The sequence below is a fragment of the Kogia breviceps genome, chromosome X, assembly GCF_026419965.1.
Source record: "Kogia breviceps isolate mKogBre1 chromosome X, mKogBre1 haplotype 1, whole genome shotgun sequence".
In the NCBI taxonomy this organism is placed as follows: Eukaryota; Metazoa; Chordata; class Mammalia; order Artiodactyla; family Physeteridae; genus Kogia; species Kogia breviceps.
The window spans coordinates 117,081,658-117,104,450 of NC_081330.1; the positions used below are offsets into that span (position 1 = coordinate 117,081,658).

Genomic DNA, 22,793 nt, shown 5'->3' on the forward strand with positions numbered 1-22,793 from the left:
AAAAGCAAATTAAAAGATGGATTGCTATTTGTTCAAAGTTACATTATATAAAATTCTCTCTCTAAGTATCTCACTACAAGAGAATCCTATTTCTTATGTTTCATACAGTGTAACATATAGGCAAATAAAATCACATTAAATAAACTAAAATGCCAGCATTTTTTTCCTTTACTCCCCAAAGACATTAAAAACAAAAACAAGCAAAAAACAACTTTGGTAAGCTAATGTTGACAAGTTTTATGAAGTCTTTAGGAAATTAAAATGAGATTTAAGACAAATTTTGTAATATTGTAGGTATGGATAATGAATTTAAAATTCTATTCTTTATTTTCCCTCTAGTGACTATCGATTATTGATTATGCATATTATTAGACATTTTAATGATAATATGCATATGGAATTTTGAATATACAGAAAATGTGTTTTTATGAAAAAATATATTTGTGTATTCATAAGTGTGTAATCAAACACAACTATAAATACTGTAATATTACTCATTTGTATCTACTGAAAGCTAAAGAAGAATGATACGGTGATGCAATCTGCAAAGTAAAATGCTACTTTTGAGACACTGGAATAGGATTTTCTTTAAAAGTGATTTCCAGTTCCTTTAGTTTTTATTCATTTCCAATTTCCAATTATTTCCAAAATAAATAAGTCTTAAAACAATCAATGTAACGAATTCAAAAATTCACAATAAAATTATTTGCCAGAGGCTGGAAACCGAGATTAGATGGTATCTCAGGGAATTCCAGTTACTGAAGTAATAACACAACCATACGATTAAGAGGGTAGTTCATCTAGGATGTGAACCCAACCCTAAGAGTAGTGTCATAACAAGAAAAAACAAGTATTTATTTTACAGCACCTACCAAATCAAACAAATACCATATAACATTTCTGAAAAGTTCATAAACCGAGCTGTAACTATAGAGTCAGTTTCTGTGGTTTTGGCTCACAATTGATCTTTTAAAAGGAGAGTATGAAAAAAAAAATCAAGCTAATGGCTCTAAGTCATGATGTAAAAGAAAATGATAGTTGGTACATAAACTTCAAAGAAACTGAAACAACTTTTTGCACAGATGAGTGAAAAAGGAAATAATTCATACAAACTATAGACTTTCAGTGTTAAAAGAGCTATTTTATTCAAACCCCTCATTTTACATAGGAGAAAACTAAGAAACTAGGGCACAGCAAAGCAAAATAACTTACCCACTTAGTGAGCAGCTCTACTAAGACTCAGGACAGATCTAATGATAAATGACTGAGGGTACCAAAAATAATAAAATATTTTCAAGAAAAAAGAATTAAATGGTAACTCTTAATATATGGTTTATTTCTGAACTACTCATAGAATCAATCTTTCTTTGGTCACTCATCCATTTATCAAATATTACTAAGTAATATAAGCAATGCATATAGCGCTCAAGTTTTTTTTTACAGACTCCATACGATATAGAGAGATATGTTCCGATCAATTATTCAAGATACAGTTAGTTCAAAATGACCATTTCTGTGATTTCTTCCCTGATTTCACGTGGCAACATTTACTATTTTTTCTTTTGTCTATCTATGCAAATTGCACTACCTGTTTACACAGATAAACCCCTACTTTTACTACTTAGGGGCAGCAAGCTACTTTAACTTAAAAATTGTTTCAATACCTAGTCCTAAGCCTGGAACACAGCAGACATGAGGCAGAGGTTTGTTAAATGAACAAATGAATAAACAAAGTACACACCAATGAGAATGATCAATCAGTGACAAGAGCATACTTTATACAGCATCTCACTGCATTTAAAAATTTTAAATAGTTGACAATATGCATATAACTGATATTCTTGATCCCATATAACTCTCATATTTAATATCAATGTGAAGCCAGTAAAACAACCCAACTGCAATGTATATTATGTTTCACCATTCACAAGAAACTAAGTGAAGTGGAGAGGGAAAAATCAATAAACGATTAAAGTAATAGGTGAATCAGGTGAAAAGAATGTTGTCTTTTTTAACAGAAAATGCTGGTAAAATGTTGAGAACAATAATAACTTGAGATTAACTAATTCCACCTCAGTCTTCTTTGAAGGAACATGGTATAAACATGCAACTTGTCAGAATTTCTAAAAGAAAAAATTTCAAAGCTCAGAACCTGCTTAAGAGAGTGGGATGGAAATCTGGGACAACCAAATGCAGGAAAAATGACTTACTATGCAATTCAAATCTATTACACTGATCGTGTTAATGTCCAACACAATCACCTCACATTTCTGTAGCTCTTTCTTTATAGCATACTATTTCATATTTATTAGCTTATTTGATTTTCACAACAACCTAGTGAGGTATGTAGTGCAGAGGATATATTATTTGATATATTATTTCCAATTTACAGTTGAGGAAATTAAAGCAATGATAGGGTAAATGACTTGCCAAATATTACACTGCCATTAAAATGCAGAATTGGGTGTAGGGCCTAGGCCTAGGGACTCTGACCCACTGCTTGCAGTGGTTCTCAAACTGGAGCATGTCTCAGAACCACCTGTTAAAACAGAATCTCTTATTAAGAAACAGGCTGGTCTTCAGAACTAATTCAGTGGGTTTGGGGTGGGGCATTCCCAAGGGAAGCTGATGCTTCTGGTCCAGGGACAGACCTCACTGTGAAAACACACAGATCGATACCATGCTGCCCCTCCACTGAATTAAGTTCAATTACACTTCAAGTATTCAGAAAGCCTGACTTATCTGATGTTTCTTTCTTACATGAGTTAAGTTTCCTAATAAAACTAAACTGTCTGACAGATGGAAGTGGATTCTTTCAGATGTCACAATAACTTGTCACGAATCAGAAAATACTTAACAAAGACAAATCTCTGGCTGTGAACAAAAAACATCCGATTTACTTCAGGTAAACAGCTTTTCTAAACGAACTAAAATGACTGAAATTCTCCCCAAAAAAGCACTTACTAACTCAATATGTCTTTTTAATTTTATATCCTCATCTGTTCATGTGCTCAGAAGTCAACCTCAATTATGTGAGTTATATAAGTTGTTTAACAATAAAAGGAAAAACACACACCAAAATATGAAATGTTAGAATACTTACATTTTCTGTAGTTCCAGTAATTACATGGAGGCCATCATATGTTGATTTAATATACATACCCTAAGAAAAAGACAGCACAGAAAAATAAGTGAAGCAACTGAAATATTTTCAAGTATATTATATAACCTCATTTACAAAAAAAAAAAAAAAGCCCTGTCAAATTAGAAATGCCATTGTCCCTGGGATGAATCCATGATCCAATAAGGTTGTCTTTAAACTGGTAAGAAATTCCTCTCTGAATGTTCTGGCTTCTAAAGTTTGCCCGAAGAAGCCTGTACTCAGCTTAATCAAATGATTTCTTGAAAAGTGAATTACCTATGAAACTTACGAAACGCAGCATGATAATTCAATATCCTGAAGGAAGAACACACCTCACTCCCCTCAAAATCCATACTAACATGTTCTGTGGCAAAATAAAAGTTACAATGGGAAACTCAAATATTGGGATGTTATTAGCTTATTATACTTGATTCATATTACACAATAAAAAGTAGGTTTCTCCAAAGCCACTACAGAACTACTGGAGACAGAAGAATTATAAAATATTGTTTATATAAAATTTTTTTCCGTTCCTCTTTTGTGGTATCCTACATTTTCTGCCTTAATTTCTTATTGATGAAGTTTTTTTTTTTTTTTCTTTTCTTTTTTTTCGGTATGCGGGACTCTCACTGCTGTGGCCTCTCCTGTTGCAGAGCACAGGCTCCGGACGCGCAGGCTCAGCGGCCATGGCTCACGGGCCCAGCCGCTCCGCGGCACGTGGGATCCCCCCGGACCGGGGCATGAACCCGTGTCTCCTGCATCGGCAGGCGGACTCTCAACCACTGCGCCACCAGGGAAGCCCTTGATGAAGTTTTAATAATTACATCCAATCATCTCTATATCAATCATTAAGAGGTGGAATTCCTTGGTGGTCCAGTGGTTAGGGCTCTGTGCTCTCACTGCTGAGGGCCCAGGCTTGATCCCTGGTCGGGGAACTAAGATCCCAAAAGCCTCACAGTGTGGCCCCCACAAAATTTTTTAAATTCTAAACAAAAATTAAAAAAAATAATTCGGAGGTAATGTGTGGCAACCCCTCCTCCCAACAAAGAGGGTGAGATTCCATTTCCATTTCAATAAAGCAATTTTAGAAAAAGCTTCATTAAAGTTTAAAGATTATCCAGAAACCTTCAAATTGGGCAAGCATTAAGAGCAAATGAAAGCTTTAAATTATGCACAGTGACAGGACCTTAAAAGAAAAAATATCACAAGAAAGTGTTCACATTTTAAATATTGAAATATTTTCACTTAAGTAAATCAGAAAAAAAATAGGTGATTCTGTGAATGGCTTTTTTTCCTGTCTAAGGACGATTCTCTTACTTTAAATTCTCTTTGGGTAAAAATTAACTGAGTTTTATGTCAAAAGTGCTTTGCATCTCAAAATATTGACTTCAAAAATTAAAAAGTACTAATTTTAATAAAGTTGAAGTCTGAAACGTAAGGGACTTAATAACTAACAGCAATCATTTCAGAAAAAGCATATATATTAACAATTATGTTAAGTAGACAATTACTATGTTAATTTCCTATAACTTTATGTCAATTATATATATCTATACCTGAATATACATGTGTTTTCACTGAAAATAAGTAACAAATAAAAACAAGAAGTAGTAAGTTCATGATATGGAACTACTAAGAAGTCATTGAGTAGGTTTTAATTCTGATAAGTCATTTCAGTAATGTCATATGTCTAAGATGTTGGTGCCAATTAGAAAAATGGCTGAAGCCTGGATGTCTGATGTGAAACAAAATGAATGTAATTTTAAAAGATGTTAATTTATCTGTGAATTCTATTGTGCTAAGGACTGTTTTAAGTGTTTGACATTTATTTCACAATAGCGTGTGTGGTACAAACTGTCATTATCTCTGTTTCAGAAATAAGGAAACTGAGGAGTCTGCCAAAGGAGGTGAAGCCAGGTTTCAAGCCCAGGCAATCTGACTCCTAAACCGCACTCTCCACCTAATTTACAGATTTATTAACAAGAGAGTTGTACACCTTCACTTTTCTTATTAGAACGTAATATTTGGAAACTAGATATTGAGTCAAACACTCACTGTTTAACACCTATTCTAAAAAGACTAAGACCTCTCTAGCACACATATACTACGTGCAAAGTGGTTATAAAGAGTTAACTGGGTTTGACATTTTACAAATTTATTAAAATCACCCATCTCTTCTGACAATTATAAGCAAAAGCTTACTATATTTTTCTCCACACTTCTTTCAACACTGTGCATTATTGATTATGAATTAAGGTGTTGGACAAGAGCGCTATATAATTTCTTAAATGATTCGGTCATAGAGAAAGTCTAGTCTCCTAAGATAAATGTTTAGAAAAGTCATTATATTCATTGGGATCATAAGAACTCATGGAGATAATCTAGTTATGACTAATGAAATAAAATTCCTATGTAATTACTGCACATACCAGGAACTTTTAAAATGGCAATTGTAAGATAAAGCAAGTATCTATTAGTTATAGAAAGAGGATTTCATCATTATTTATATATAACTAAATGTTATGTAATTTATATTAAAGCTATTTTTTTCAGATGAACAAAAATTTTTTTAAATGCTTAAATAAAGGATAGAGCTATGTATACAGAGTTCAATTATAGCAACTTCATAGTTATGAGCAATAAAATAGAAATAAAGCACATTTTAAAAATGCCACAAAGAATGAAGATATTTTGTTTTACGCAGTATTTTCATTTCTAACCTCAATAAACCATTAGTTGTAACTGCTTTTAATAATCAAGACTGACTTCTTCAGCTTTTTTATCTCCCTCTAATGAGAAAAATGGCCAAAAGTCAGGAACCAAAAGAAAGTAAGAGAAGAAACAAGTTGCTTAGATGAGTTTCAAACTAATCATCTTCTGAATAATGAAGAGTCCACAGAAATACATCTGATCACTTGGTCACCTCTGAGAAAGGGTCAAACAGCAGGAGGACATGTAATTCAAATGGCTCTTTTTCTGGAACTGAGATAAATCTGGTCTTCCATTTCATCAAAATCTTCATTCTTCCTTCTTGCATTTTTTTAACCAATTAATTAATTCTGGAGCTGACTCCAACAGCTCCCTCTCTTCTGTTCAGCTTGCCAAAATGACATTTGCTTCACCGTCTCCAAATGTCGGTTAACCAACGGGAGCCAAAGCCACCTCACAGTCAAGTCAATGGAAGAAGGCATATTTGGAGATAGTCCAAGTGCCTAAACAGCAAAAGAACTCTCTGAGGCAAAGAGGCTTCCCCAAGGATGCTCCCCAAGCCCTTTCCTCTCTATTCAACCTATCTCTTGGCTCTGATCTAGTTTTGATATGTTTCAATAGCTCTCATTTTCCTTCCTTTAACTTTCTGCTAATTATTGTTGTTTAAAAGCATTTTTAAAAGCTAGTTTGATATATTTTAAACAGTATAAGCACATTTCCCACCATTCCTTATAATGCTCAGGACTCTCAAAACTAAGAAACCCTAGGAGATTTGACTAATTAGGTAGAAAGCTGATGAACAATCTATCCAGTTTATCAGTGCAAGAACAAAGCAGTTACCTTCTACCTATGCGAGATGTTCTGTTTTGAAAGAGCCAGAAGACCATCTGCAGATGTTTTAAGCTGATTAAACTTCATTAAAGCTTGGTATTCTCCCACGTCTATTTCTTTCCTTCATTTAAACACTTCCTATGGCTAAGCACATGCTAAATACTACCAAAATCCTCAAATCTATTTCAAATGTGACTGACTAAACTTACTTAAAGGTGGCTGATTTTTTTTTTTTTTTTTTTTTTTGTGGTACGCGGGCCTCTCACTGCTGTGGCCTCTCCCGCTGCGGAGCACAGGCTCCGGACGCGCAGGCTCAGCGGTCATGGCTCACGGGCCCAGCCGCTCCGTGGCATGTGGGATCCTCCCGGACCGGGGCACGAACCCGTGTCCCCTGCATCGGCAAGCGGACTCTCAACCACTGCGAAGGTGGCTGATTTTTAAAATGATGCCTTGAGTAACTCATATAAAATTTCCATTTAGTCATCTCCCCTTTAACATGAATCACAAGAAATGGTTTTACACTTAACTCTTTTTATTAATAGTCAACATGTTAGCTTTTTCTTTTCCTCCCTTGTAATTATTTTCCCAATGAAGTGTTGCTGATTGTCCTTTAAAATGGATTTCTCTGAGTAGTTCTAGTTTTAAAGTCATCCTCCTAAACGTCTCATACCTCTCTTCAGCAATCCCAAGTTTAAATGTGGGATAATGGAACAAACTTTGTTAAGCCGTACCTCATTTAGATTTACCTGGATTTAAACCCTGCCTCTACTGTATATTACCTCTATGTCGTACACGGCAAACTGGTAAGGATCTGTGAGTAGGTAAGGATACCTACTCTATACAGTTGTGAGGATGATACCTGGAAAATGGTAGGCACTCACTTGTTCTCTTTTCTCTACCAGCTGTCTTCCAGACTAACTGAATCTGGTTCTTAGCATTTTACATTCATGACTATTTCAAAGAGCAGGCCCAGCTCTATGTACTTGAAATTAAAAAAATAAAAGACCTGTCCAGGGCTATACCTTCATTGAAAATGGAAATCAAGATTTCATCAAGTCCATTAATGAGCAATGTGTTGACTCACCTCACATGGTTATTTTCCCCACATTATTTCAGGGCTAATTAGAGGGAAAAAACCAGGCTCTTTTCTTAGAACAATACCATCCTCAGAACTGCAAACTCACAGAGCTAGAGGGAGCTTTAAAGAGGATCTAGTCCATCCCTTCCTACCCCCAACATTCTACAGATGGAAATATCAAGGCCAAGGAAGTTAAATTTACTCCCTCACCTGCCCCAGATCACACTCACAGCTCTATTTTATGTAAGTGATTTGTATCCAGGTTTTCTGTCTCCTAATCTAATTAGTTCATAATTTCCTACTCTGCAAATCATGCTTAGAGAGCTTTCTTTCCTTCAAAACTACTGAAAGGGGAGGTAGTGAAAGGAAAGTCTTTAATCCTGTGGGTGGAAAGATGCTTTAAACAAAACTGGATGTTGTAAATGTGACCAAAAAGAATAGTAAGAATTTAAATCATAAATATTACTTCAAATAAGTTTATAAACATTAAAATAAAAATTTTAAACTAATCAAAGATATAACATAGATATAACACTTATAGGTTACAATGATGACATACTTTGGCTATGTCTGAGATGCTGAGTTCCATCTTTCCAGGAAAATACAGATAAAAGCCACAAAAAGACAAGGAGCTACAGTTACCCAAAAGTAATTTGTTAAGTAACAGGAGAAAAGTCACTCTATAGAATAGAGGGCTTCAAACCCAAAACTGACTGGTGACCAACGAAGGCTTTGCACACACACACACACACACACACACACACACACACACAGGGCTGAAGAAGAAAGGCCATGTAAAAAGTTAAACCTGCATAGAGATCTTTAAGAATATATTGTCTGAATTAAGGTGTTAACACTAGTTTTCAAGATGTCTACTTTCTAAAACATCATTAATAGTATCCTTGGAAAATTCACCTCTAGGGAGAAAGTAGAAACGCTGTAGCACCAAACTAACATGTAATAGTTGTGTAGTAGGTAAGATATTCTATAGCCAGTTTCTTGTTTTTTGTCTCTCCCTCATTAATATTAATATTATATGCTTTCTTTCTAGAGGCTCATTAAAGGAAAAGCTCTCCCTTGGGTTAAATTTAGAACCAATACAATTTTTAATCAGGTGAACAAAATATAGAAGATGATTATCTTTATTATGACATAATAAAAAATACATCTCATAGATGTTAGCCTAGTTTTAGCAATATCCACCTGCTTACTCACCCTTAAAAGAAAGAGTAGAATTATTAAGAATATCGGGTTTGTTTAGCTTACACAACCTAAGGGAAGAGAGACCTATTAAAACTGGTACAAACAAAAGCAAAATAAACAAAACACTCATTTGCATGGGCAGGTAACACTGTGGTTCTTATTTTAAAACGCTTAACTTAAACTTCCTTTAAACCTAAGGAACTTTGGTAGGGGGTGAAAATGTAACTAAAGCTAATTTATTTAGCAAAGTAAACAGGATAATTCAGAAATCACCATTTAAAATTCTTTCATTTTCATTTACCTTTATAAAACTTTTTATCATGACTGACTCTCACTACCTCAGTTCCTCTAGGGAAAAAAAACCCCAAACCACTCAAAGTTTGTTAAAATTCATGGATTCTCATGTTTGGGGGCTGCTCTGCCCATACCATTAGCTGTCTGTTGATGGGTGGTGGCTTTGATAAACATGGTATCTCTTACCAGCCCTTCACTTGGCTTGATGTTTGCCAGCTGAATCACTTCAAGGTGGGCAGACTGCGAAACTAGAGGATCTGATGACAGGGATATGATGTGGTCACAGACTCCAGAAAGAGTTTTACACTGAAAGCAAAAAAACAAAAAACAAAAAGCAAAAAAACATTACGGTAAATACATGTTGTAAGTAACATATAAATCACTTTTTATTATAACATTTTTTACAACGAAAAATAAAAAACAGTAGAAGAAAGTAGTTTGCATTTTATTCTATAAAGTCTGTATGAAAAAGGTAATCAGGTTAAGAAATACCCACACATAAAACACACCTATATTCTAAATTATGGATATAAGAACTATACATCAAAATATTCAAGAAAGCTATGGTTATGTTTTGTTTCTATTATTTGATTCATCAGACCTAAAATAAAATGATTATTTCTAAACAATCTTAATAATCTGAAAACTTCTTGATGCCAACCGTTAGATGGAAATGAATTCAATAAGTTCAGAAATGTTGATGGGGGCTTCCCTGGCGGCGCAGTGGTTGGGAGTCCGCCTGCCGATGCGGGGGACGCGGGTTCGTGCCCCGGTCCGGGAGGATCCCGCGTGCCGCGGAGCGGCTGGGCCCGTGAGCCATGGCCACTGGGCCTGCGCATCCAGGGCCTGTGCTCCGCAGCGGGAGAGGCCACAACAGTGAGAGGCCTGCGAACCGCAAAAAAAAAAAAAAAAAAAAAAAAAAAAAAATGTTGATGGTTTTTACTTCATGATCAGAAAAGTTTAGAAAAAAATCCAGCCAAAATCCACGGAAGATGAATCTTTCAAACCCGCTTGGTGAACTCCTCCCACTCATTTGTCTAGACTCTCCGGCTCAAGGTTATCTTTCCAAGCTCCCCCTTACTCTAGACAAAGTTTGGTACTCCCTCAATCCTGTTTTTCTCAATGTTCTATGAACAGTCTGAAATTGTATGATAACTTCATTCTGAAGCTCTCTAAGGCAGGGACCATGTCCTACTCATCTCTGACTTCTCTTCCTCCCCTAGCCCTGGTAGACAGATCCTAGAACATATAAGGCAATTAATATGAGTTGAATAAACTGAAGAGCAAAGGTGCTTTAACAATTAGTAGACTCGCTTGATTGAGGACAGAAAGCTAGTGCTTTAGTTAGTATAAATCTATTCATATGCTGATAGAGAGTAATAGATTTAATGTATGTTACATCCATAATTGTATGGTTAAGGCTGAGACATGGTAAAATCATGAAGAAAGTAGAACATAAGTGAATGAAGCTTGGAATATACTGTTCTAAAATGTTCTGGCCCTCGGATGCTTCACAGACTCTCATTTACTTACTGAAGCCTGGTTGTCCAACATTGGAGGTTGTTTTATTTTGTTTTTGTTTTCTTGCCTTTACTGTAGGAGGAGCTACAATTTTGCAGCACTCAAGGTGTCACCTTGTATTCATCTTCGCCATGTTACATTTGTTCTTTGACCACTGCATTACTCTACTGTAAGGGAGACAGTCCCCTCCTTCTGGTCAGGACTCTTTATTTGCTGCATTCTGTACATGATCCGTGGCCTCAGTCTTTGCTGGGCTCAGCTTCCTCACCCCACAGAAACTGCCAGGCTAAATTTCTCCCCCTTCTTGCAGTCCTGCTCTTTGCCCCTCACGGCTGCACTTTTATTGTGGCTATCAGCTCCTAAGGAAGTACAGTGGACAGCATGCAAAGCATACAGGCTTGGTATGAAGAGATGTAGGCAATCACCACACTGCCAGTTACTTGCTGTGTGTCTGTGAGCAAGTTATTTTATATCCTTGAGGTTCAGTTCACACATGTAGAAAATGGGGTAATAAAGATTACTTTATATGGTTTACATGACTCATCAGGATAATGTATATTAAAAAAAAGTCTGATATGGCTCCTATCCAAAGAAGACACCAAATAAATGCTTATTCTCCCCTGTTGCTTTCCATAAGCTCAAAGGGCTCAGCTCTTACTCATGGGATGAATTATGTCATATTCTTAATGCCGTGGCCTTGCTGACCATCTTACAATGAACAGTAATCACACTGCACGGTCATGATGGAGAGTTCACATCTCTTTACTCTCTTTGATATTCAAGTTTCAGTGCTCTCAAGAGATACAATGAAGGTATTTACCCTGAAGAGCTGCTAACCAAAGTGCCAACAGGAAGACCACCTCTCAGAAATAGGGAATCTTACAGGGCCAGCCTCATGGGCATGTGACCTGTGCACAAGGGCCTGCATTTAGCATTATGATTTGCTGGTGCCATTTTGGAATTCTTAATTGTTTTTGAACAAGAGGCTCCATATTTTCATTTTGCACTCCCATATTATATAGCCCATCCTGGGACCCCAGTCTGTGTGTGTGTGTGTGTGTGTGTGTGTGTGTGTGTGTGTGTGTGTGTGTTATTTCTCTTGAAAATATTCATCAGCAGCCACAGGGGAAAAGACAGAATGGCAGCACTTTACAAAAACTGGCTACAGTTCAAATTGCTACTGTTTGGCAGGAAGAAAAACAATTTGGGGCAGATTTAAATCTTTTAACTATTCCTTTCCTTCCATATGTGGTTTCATTTTCATTCTTATTTTCTCTTTATCTCAAGGGTGTAGAAAACAATGCTAATGTGAAGGGTTTCTATATAGGGTACTTACATTGCATGATAATCTGAAAATTAGTATGCTAAAAAGAACACTTTGTGGTTTCTACAAACTGAAGCATATTTCAAAAGAGTCCAACATATAAATAAATAGGAAGGTAATGGATATATAAAAATGGCTGAACATGTGTCCATTGCAACATTCAGGGCCTCATATAACACGCTGGTAATGAGCAATACTAGCTCTCCTATTTAAGCACTGGAAGCACTTAAAAGTGGAGTAGAAGGAAGAAAGGCAGAAATACTACATTGTAGGTGTCTTTACAAAAAAAAACCAATTAAATCTACTGTATTAAGTTGCAAATCATTTTTCCAGATTTCTCTTCTTGAGTAATTTTGTTTGCCAAATACCTGCTATGTTCTAAGTCTGCCAGGAATACGAAAGATGAGCAAAACACTGACTTTACCAGCAAAGCTATCAGGATTTAATAGATTAAAGATTTTGGAAAAAATAATAGAAAGACTTAGAAAAGAAACTCCATTAGAACCTTGCTGCCTGTTTTAGAGATAATGTACTAGAACCTTTATACTGTAGCAATTTGGCACTTGGCTAAATAAGCCCATTAGAAGGGGTATAAAATGGCCTGGCTTTAAATGCTAATTCTATACTCATTACTGTATCATACATCAAGCCACTGCAGGAAACCACACTAAGGGTACTACAGCAAAGTTCCAGGGAAGTTATTTATTTTTATTTATTTATTTACTTATTTATTGAACTTGAAGTAGGGTTTAGAACTTTTTCTTTTTTTATACAATTTTTAAGGGTTACTTTCCACTTACAGTTATTATAGAACAATGGCTATATTCCCCTTGCTGTACAATACATCCTTAAGTCTATCTTACACCCAGTAGTTTGTACCTCCCACTCCCCTACCCCTATACTGCCCCTCCCTCCTCCACTGGTAACCACTACTTTGTTCTATATATCTGTGAGTTGGCTTCTTTTTTGTTATATTCACTAGTGAATAAAAAATGTTGCCTGCCATATCAGCAAAAAAAGGATACTGAGGCCACCAAGCTAACAGCCACTACTGCTGCCCCCCAAGAGTGACCCCTGAGGGAACTCAGAATGGAGACAAATGGGCTGCCCACTATCAAGCCCTCAGCCACTGCAGCTGTCCTCAAAGGTGCACCCTGAGGTGACTTGGGATAGGAAAGAACAGGATAACTCGCCTTAGAGAGCTAAGGTGCATATCAAAGGAATGATTTCAATGAGCCCAGGCTCTTGCATCTTCCCGTACATAGAAAAGTACTAAATTCATTAACTTGAGATGTCTGGTTTTCTTAGTGAACATGATACTTTGATGTTCCCACTACCTGGTCTTTGTTGCAAAAACCCATGCATATCCTGGCCCCTCCCTTACCTCTTCGGAGCAGTCCCTCAGAGATATGAGAGGCTGCCTCTAGGGCTTGAGTCCTCAGAAAGTCCGCCAAATAAAACGTAATTCTCAGCTTTTAGATTGTGCATTTTTTTTCAGCTGACACTAGTTTGTTGTATTTTTTAGATTCCACATATAAGTGACATCGTACAGTATTTGTCTTTCTCTGTCCAACTTATTTCATTCAGCACAATGCCTTCCACATCCTTGTAAAAAGTCAATATTTTCCTTCAGTAAATTTGTGATATTATGTTGTTTTAAAACACAGTATTATCTATTGCTACCTAATAGTCCAGAAAAAGAAATTAACTGTAATATAGCAAGAAAAATATAGAGCACCTACCATGTGTCCCGCACAACGCTAAATACTTCATTATTTCATGTATCCTTTTAACAACTTCCTGAGGTAGGCAGTATTATAGCCAGTTTAGCAGATGAGAAAGCAAGGCTAAATAAATAGACAAAGGTCACTGCCTTGGTAAAAAAAAAAAAAAAAAAACAAACAACAACTTGAATCCTTAATCATTATGCTTACCATCTCTTACTTCAATCCTTAAATCTCCATTTGTTTCTGATTAATTTCATTTTTGTATTGTTTAAAAGCTATGTCAGTATTAAATGAATGTTGTATAACATGTTTAAACTACACAGTATAATGAAATATAAGGTGAGCCTGCAAGGGTTCTTGCAATTTAAAATGCAGTTTAGATAAGGACTAGTAGATCTGAGACTATGAAAGACACAGCTGTCTGGGAAAACTTGAAATTTTAGCAGCAAAAGGACAACTCTTTTCTAGCGAGAAGATAACTGGTAACCACTTGTATAAAGGGGATTCTTCTGCTATTTTTGCAATATAAATACCAAAGGATGTTAAATTCTATTTATCTTTAGTTCTAAAAGCAGAAGGAAACTTTTAAATTTTAAATTAAAGCCTAGTAAATAATATGTCTTTAGTAAAGTTAAAGGGAACATAAAGTGGCAATGAGTATTATAACTGATCCTCTGGATTCTGTTTATACTACCCAAAATGGTGACAAAGGATTTGTGACTGAATAGCAGTTAACAGAGAGGGCTAGCTGTGACTTAAGAAACTTTTAAAACAGAAGAGTGTCATGGGCTGGATTTAATGGTATTGTTCTTTTTTTATCTCCAGTTGTTTATATTAATTTCAAATACGAATTAATATAATTACAGAGCATATTCTCAGGAAGAAATGGGACGTTTTCATACTCTGTTCTGTATACATACTATATTTCATATAGGTTTGCATATAGTGTGTGGCTGGTTCACCCAAATCTAAAAGTTCTTTAAGGGAAAATAGATCTGAACATAGCACGTTTAGTATAAACAGCAGTTTTTAAAAAGTCGTAAAAGCAACATTTTAGTCACTGTGAAGATTCGAAAAACAGCAACCTTACATTAATATACTAGCCAATTAGCAGATAGCATTATTTCATTATCTCTGAACAGCATTCTTTCATTATCACTGAATTTATCAGACACTTTTTAGATTAATATGTAAAGTTTTAGCTTTTGTATTTTAAAAGGGAAATGTAGAAAGCATTCTAAGAACAAACAATAGTGAAAAGCTAAGGAGTAGGTAAGAAGTCTTAAGTTAGCCTCTTAGCCTCAGAGGACACTCAGCCAGACATGAGTGAGTTACTTAAAGTATTTTTAGTTATGTTTTTCTAAATAAGTAGAGTACTGGCTATTCTTCTGAGTATATTGGAGGAAATGAATGGAAATATCTTTAGATTTAAAAATCAGACATTCATGTGACGTAGGAAAGAACCTCAGGTTCATAAGCTTAACAAAAGGTTTTACAAAAGGAAATTTCTACTTTCAGATATACACATACATAAAAGGGACAAGAGTATAAAACCAAGATGAACTGAGGAAACAATAAACAGATGAATATGCATTTTAAGATGGCAAGAATGATGTGAAAGCTACAATTTAAGTATAGCTTAAATAATCCAGGTTTCTGATCAGTAACATGGAAAACAGTAACAAAAGTTTAATTTTGATAAATAGTGTATACATATTAAAATAGTTATTGATATAAATAATAGTTCAATTAAAATAGTCTAGAGGACAGAGCATATTTTTATTTTATTGTTTGGTTTATATATTAGTATAATTCAGTATTATAAATCATACAACTCTGTGCCAACTGAGCATGATATTTGCATCATATTTGGTGAACAAGAGAGGCTTTGTTTTTATAAAATAGCGCAAATCTATTCCATATTAAATAGTGAGAACTCTAAATTATATAAGCCTCATTCAGAAATACAGTATTTGAAGTACTTGCCAGATCTCTGTTGAGCTAGCAATTTTGCATTTCTAATTATAATGGTACCCTAAACCTACTGTATAGCACAGGGAGCTCCACTCAATGTTCTATTATGACCTAAATGGGAAAAAGAATAGATAAATGTATAACTGAATCACTTTGCTGTACATCTGAAACTAACGCAACATTGTAAATCAACTGTACTGCAACATAAAATAAAAATTACAAAAAAGACACAGGAGTGAACAATCACAGGTAAATTTGAAAGAGTAAAATTGATAAAGAGAATTTAAATTGATATTAAAAAGTATTAATCTGCATACATATTCCCCAACACAGGAAGAATTTCTTGCTCATATGAGTAAAGAAAATTAAATAGAAACAATTTTTTAAACTTAAAAAACTAATACAACAGAATAAAATTTCAACTTTAAACCCATGTAAAAATTATATTTGTATACAGCAAAGATTAAAGAGTTTCAAATAGCTTCAGAAAGCAACTGTATTTGCAAATAAATAATAAAGGTCATATGAACTTTGTTCCAACAAGGCCTGGAAAACTCTGCAATCCCTTTAGGTTTCAAACTCTGATGGTGGGGAAAAAACACAACAAAACAATTAGCAAAATGGAAAGAAATCACCACCACCACTGCTTCATTAGGCCATTCATTCATTCACCAATCACTGAGTATCTGCTCCATGATTCAAACGCCACTGCTATGCTCAAGGATTTCTCAACCTGGGACAGTGTTTCCGCTGATGTATTTGGCTTTGTCCTTAACATCACTTACATTAACCATGCTGTCCTTGTGTTCCTGATCACGGAAAAGAAGCAATAACACCTTTAAAATAATAATCATCTAAGAATGATGAAGTCAGTACCAAACAGTGAGAGAACTCAGTCCCAAATGTGCACCTACATTGATGAGCAAGAAGTGGACCCATGACACTTGCAACTTACAACTACTTTCCTGAGACATCCTGGTCTGAATTAAAGCTGGGTCAAGAGCCTCCATTGCTTCTCTGATTTCTGATAGGCAAACAGTCAGCTGGAAACCAGAACTGGATCTGGGAAAATCTCCACCCCACTTGCCTTCTCTCTCAGGGGCAGGAAGCAGAGCCAGGCAGGCTTGCAGGGAGTCCCCAGACAGATGAGAGGAGTACTCATTTGTGGGCACACTAGTTTCCAGGCTCAAGATTAACAAGGGCCTGGACATATTAGTGGCTCGAATAAGATGTAGGTTATTATGGAGAGAATTTAATTTTACTTTAGATTCAAACAGCAAGAGTGAAGCTGTTCATTATGATTGGATGAGCTTCTGGAAAATCCAGGCACTATATATACAGCTTATGGGCAAATAGGGAACAAAGAGCAGAGACCTGGGAGCAATGTCTTTACATATAGTAGAGAAATTCAAAGTTCACATATATGATTTTATGGAGAAAAGAGCTCATTGCATTGTACCAGTTCTTAGTTTACTGGTTCTCAGCTCCAAATTCACCCTTCAGTGTTTGCTCTATGATGACAGGCAGGTCACTTCAAATATTTCTACTTCACAGTACGGACAATGTTAAGTTTGTGCCAGTAGAGGGTGTTGGAGGGATACTGCAGGGAGAAGGAGGCTTCTCTTCCCTTTGGGCAGTGTTTTGCTTTTTCTTGCATCTGCTACAACGCCCATCAGTGAACACATGTGTGTGGGGATATCCATGATGCCCAGACTATACAGTCCCTCAGTGACCTCACAGCCTCAGTCTGGGCTCAGTGGCCACCATCCTGTGGCCCTCTCAGCCTCATACCCACGGCAGCACCCCACTCTCTCTGTGAGCTCTCCTACCAGCATCACTTGCCTGTGTCCTGGAAGGTTGTTTCCTTCTTATCTGGACCAGCTCTGGTTTAGGCAACTCAGTGAAGCTGCAACCTGACTGTTCTAATGATTTCTGACTCTCAGTGTGGGGTAAGGTGTCCACCTCAAGCTGTCCTTCCTTGGGTACTCTCCCCCAGTCCTAGGGCATGCTTTAGAGTCTCTTTGCATCTGTATCGGTACTCTTCTATCACAGTTTAGTAATTATTTAGATTAAACTTCCCTTGCTTAAGTTACCATGTGATATCCACCTCCAGAATGATTCAATTACCTTTCTGAAGAAATCTTTACATTTACAGTGACAATAACTATAGTTTTAAAAAATCCATAGTGTCTTCGATCACATAAAGAATGGTCTTAGATTAAGATAGTCCTTCAATTTCTCTCTTTTATGTGATCATACTGTTTTCTACTGATCTTGTGAGTTAGTCACCAAAGATTTATGGCATTTAGACCTTTGAAATCACAGACACTCCAATCCCCCAGAGTAATCAGAAAGGCTAATTTAGTTTGTTCACAGCTAGTTAAGTGCCAGAATGGGGTCAGGACACAAAACCTTTTTAACACTCAAATTGCTGCTCTTTCTATTACATTACTCAGCCTCACTTGACTCAACAACTAAAATGAATACTCTGAGAGCGAGGATTGTATACTCAGAGTCAATCGGAATATGAAAGCATTTTACAATGCATAATGTTTTCAGCAAATGTGATATTAGCAAAAACATCCATAATATACCAACTTACATACTGTCTATCCAAATCATAAAGACACACTAAAAAGACACAGTGAAAACAGATTATTTTGATTTTTTTTATGTGTGTTTACATTCCCATTAGTATATGCACATTTTTTTTTGTCCCATAAAAGACAAACATCTTCTAACTCCATCATATTCTATCTGGATGTCTTCATTCCTGCACAAGACATCAGTTGTGGAGAACTTAATTTACAGTTAAAAAATTTATAAAGCAATAAAGCACCAAACTGCCAAAACCTGAAGATAATCTAATACGACACTCAAGAAATCAATGCCTATTTCAGTAATAGAGTTAGCGTGCTTCTTTAGATTGACCACATAGACAGTGAAGGGGGCCAAAATAGAAGGGTCACATTAACTTTCAAAATAAAGAAGCATCCTAATGCTTTCTATCTATAAAACTCAGTATTAGACTTCATGTTTTAATGAGACTGACCATAATTTGTATGTTCAAATGCTACAGTTTACAACGAAAATGTCAACCATACAAAAACATTCAGTTTGCAATGGCCCAAGATCACAGCTTTAAGAGAAGAGTCTATAATTGGCAAAGCTGCCATTTCACAGCTTCAGGGACCAATATAAGATTATTTTAATAAAGTAATTAGACCACCACTGTTTTCAAGCAATCTCTGAAGATAAAATATTAATATGATGACTTTTATTTTATTATGGGCATGCTGCTGTCCTAGTACGTACATCCGCAAGGTTTTGGGAGATTAGAAGAGGGAAACTATGCTTACATGAATGATACGATATAGATGGTGGGGCAAAGTCTAAAATGGCCTTTTAATTTTCTCCTCCAGGCTCTTCTCTTAACCTAACTGTTGGTTGTATGTGGTTTTAGCCATTTCTAGTCTAGATAGCAGAGAAGGAACAATAATCTCAGCCCAAATGGAGCTTAGGAGTAAAGAACGCATACACTTAAAGGAAGGAAAAAAGTATACACAAAACTTTCATGAAATAAAACAAATAGTTGACAAGCCAAAATAAGCCTAATTCATGATCAAACCTAAATAAGTAATGAAAAAAAATAGCTTGGAGAGGAAAGAGAGGGGAGAGAAGAGAGAGCATTCATGAAAATACCCTGTAAACTGTAAAGTACTATACAACGAAAAGATAGTGTTAACATTAAAATAATACAATAGGCATTTACTTTATTTATTCCTCTCATTATCTTTATAAAAACGATAAGGGTAAAATGCTAGCACAAAGCAAGTACCATATACAAGATCATACTGTTGGTTAATGTAAAAGGTGTATTTGAGTTCAGTACAATCTGATTAAAACAATGCGACTTTAATGATCAATGCCTGGCCTGGGATTTCCATGAGCTTATCAAAGCTGACAAGTGTTCGCGGTTCACCAGCGAAAGCACCAGAGCTGTGACAAGCAGAAAAAGTCTGCTAAAGCACAAGGTCTGAAATGGCTTCTCAGGAATGTTTCTCTCTCCAGATTCAAAGATCGTAGTGAAAGGTGGGAGTAAGGGGAAAGTAGGGTACAGAACTGAAGAGAACTCCAGATTCCCTGCATCTGATTTCCTGTATAAAACAGGGATGTGTGTAGAGCAAAAACAGATGGGCTCCAGCATGCCAGGGAACATGTATGTAATTAGCGACAAAGCCTAAGTGAGAGGGAAATATCAAATCAAGAGAGGTGAATATATATTCCTCTTTATCATCAGGTGACAAGCACTCAGATATATAGTACATTGATATCTGCATTTCCTTTTGTCCTTCACGGTCACTCTCTGCCATCTGTTCTATTATATTTAATGGCAAATTCCAAGGAAACCCAAGCTGCCCAGTCTCCTTTTATTCATTCTCACGTTTCATATTAGTAGACATCTCTGTCTACCACTGAAACCAACCAACTCTCTTTTCTACCCAGCTTTTTGGTCCTCAGAGTCTACTACTTTCTCATAAACAACTCTCTCCAATTTTAAAGATAAAAAAGCTGAACAGGAAATGTAACCTATGGATTGTCCAAGTTTCTTTTGACTATTTCACTATGTAGAAAATAAAACTATCCATTCAAGGCCATCAGGATTATAAACATAATAAATATTTACTTTTATAATGAAAAATTATAAAAGTAACATAAACTAACTGAAGAAACTTGGGAGGACATTTGAAATGAACAAACAAAAAAAATCAGCTATCATCTTACCAAATAAACACAGTAAATATTAATATAGAATATTTTCTTTTTCAATTTTCAGTGGTGATTTATTCTATGTTTATAATGCTTTGAATCTGGTTTTCACTTAACATTATCATTTAGAATGTTTCCATTAATATTGTCACAAAATATTTTTGGTATATTCATAAATTTATTTATGGATAATTTATTCATAAATCATATATTCACAAATACAACTTCAAATAGTATGAATATTTAATCCTGTGAATGCACCATAGTTTACTGAAGCATTAACCTGTTATTGCCTATTTTTGATTATTACATATAATTCTGCTATAAACTCTTTCTACAGAAAATGTTACTGCGTTTTAGAATTTATTTTTAGACTAGATTCCCAAGATAGTACAGGAATATGGACTCTGGGGCCAGACAAACTGTGTCACTTGGCAAAAGTCATCTAACCTCTTTATGCTTCGGTTTCCTCATCTGTAAAATGGAGATGATAGTAATAATACCTACCTCATAAGGTTGTTATGAGGACCAAATGAGTTAGTTGATACCGAGCATTTAAAATAGTGCCTAAGGCATATGTTAAACACTACATAAATGTTAGTACAGTATTAATGTTTTTGAGCCTTGAAATTGACTAAAACTTAAAAAGGTTTTATGAACGTATGTGCCTAGCAATACGGTGTGTCCATTCTAATTTCAACAGATTCTCACCAGCATTTGGATATTTTTAGTGTGTGTTAGTGTGTGTGTATTTGCATTTATGAATCAATAGGTGAAAATTTGCATTTCATTAGTTTTATAGGAAATCCTTGTTTTCTGAGGATAACTGCCACTGGAAAGTAATGGTAGTCTTCGTGGTTTAATTTAGAAATACAGAGCTTGTCTCTTTAAAAAATATATAAATTCAATGATATTTGCAATATATTATTGATTTATCATTAAAAACCCTCATCTAAAAAACAGTAGTTAGAACTCATATACTTTTTTATTCCTCTCCATCTGTTATAGACTCAAAGTTTGTATCCCCCCCACAAATTCATATGCTGAAACCTAATCCCCAGTGTGATGGTATCTGGAAGTGGAGCCTTTGAGAGGTAATTGGGTCATGAGTTTGGAGCCTTCTTGAATGGGATTAGAGTCGTTATAAAAGAAACCCCACAGAGCTCCCCTTGCCTCTTCCACCATGTGAAGAACCTCTATGAATCAGGGAACAGGCCCTCACTAGACACCAAATCTACTGGTGCCCTGATCTTGGACTGCCTAGCCTCCAGAAGAGTGAAAAACGTTTGTTGTTTAAGCCACCCAGTCTATTGTATTTTTGTTTAAGCAGAGGCAACAAACTAAGACACCATCTCATCTGGTTTTGTTGTTCACCTTCAAGCCTTTGCTACCATAACCTTCCTATCCTGGAATTCAACTTTTGTTTCATTTATTTGGTAAACATATTCAAGTATACTTTTCAAAATGGTCCTTTAGTGATCTTGCTGATTTAAAAATATCTTTTTATTGCTTTCACTTATGAATGATAATTTCGTTACATATAAACAGTTTTGCTTCAAAGGCTTATGGATTTTGTTCCATTGTCTTCTGGCAGTTAGGGTTTCAGAGTAAATATGTGAATACACTCTAAAATTTGTTTCTCTGAAGTCAAAACCTCACATGTCTCTCTTGCCACTGGTTGAATGAATGTAAAGTTGCTTCTTGCCATAGAAATTGTAAAATGTTACAGAAGATATCTTGAAATTGCTCTTTTTATAAATTGAAGTATAGTTGATTTACAATGATGTGTTAGTTTCAGGTGTACAGCAAAGTGATTCAGCTATACACACATTTATATCTATTTTTTCAGATTCTTTTCCCTTATAGGTTATTATAGTTCCCTGTGCTATGCAGGAGGTCCTTGTTGGTTATCCATTTTATATACAGTAGTGTGTATCTGTTCATCCCAAACTCCTAATTTATCCTTCCCCCCACCTTTCCCCTCTGGTAACCGTAAGTTTGTTTTCTATGTCTGTGGTTCTATTTCTGTTTTGTATATAAGTTCATTTGTGTTGAAACTGTTATCTTTCCAACACATTTTCTGACTTTGTTGAGTAATCCAAATTTCCCTATTTCTATTTATAAATTATTCTATTATATCTTTGTTTCCTATTACTTTCTTTCTTAGAAACTAACAATTAATTGAAGGTGGGTTAACCATAATCTATACTCTATAGCTAT

General features: G+C 35.5%; 1 protein-coding gene across 14 annotated transcripts in view; it reads right to left on the reverse strand.

Annotated features, from left to right (window-relative positions):
* Positions 1-22,793, reverse strand: part of CNKSR2 (connector enhancer of kinase suppressor of Ras 2) — a 258,376-nt gene that overhangs the window by 134,938 nt on the left and 100,645 nt on the right. For all 14 annotated transcript variants that reach the window (XM_059051140.2, XM_059051142.2, XM_059051141.2 and 11 more), the window contains 2 exons: positions 9,444-9,563; positions 3,104-3,163 (listed from right to left, as the gene is read on the reverse strand). In XM_059051140.2, the coding sequence (XP_058907123.1) occupies positions 3,104-3,163; positions 9,444-9,563 (180 nt within the window). The remainder of the gene's footprint in view (positions 1-3,103; positions 3,164-9,443; positions 9,564-22,793) is intronic.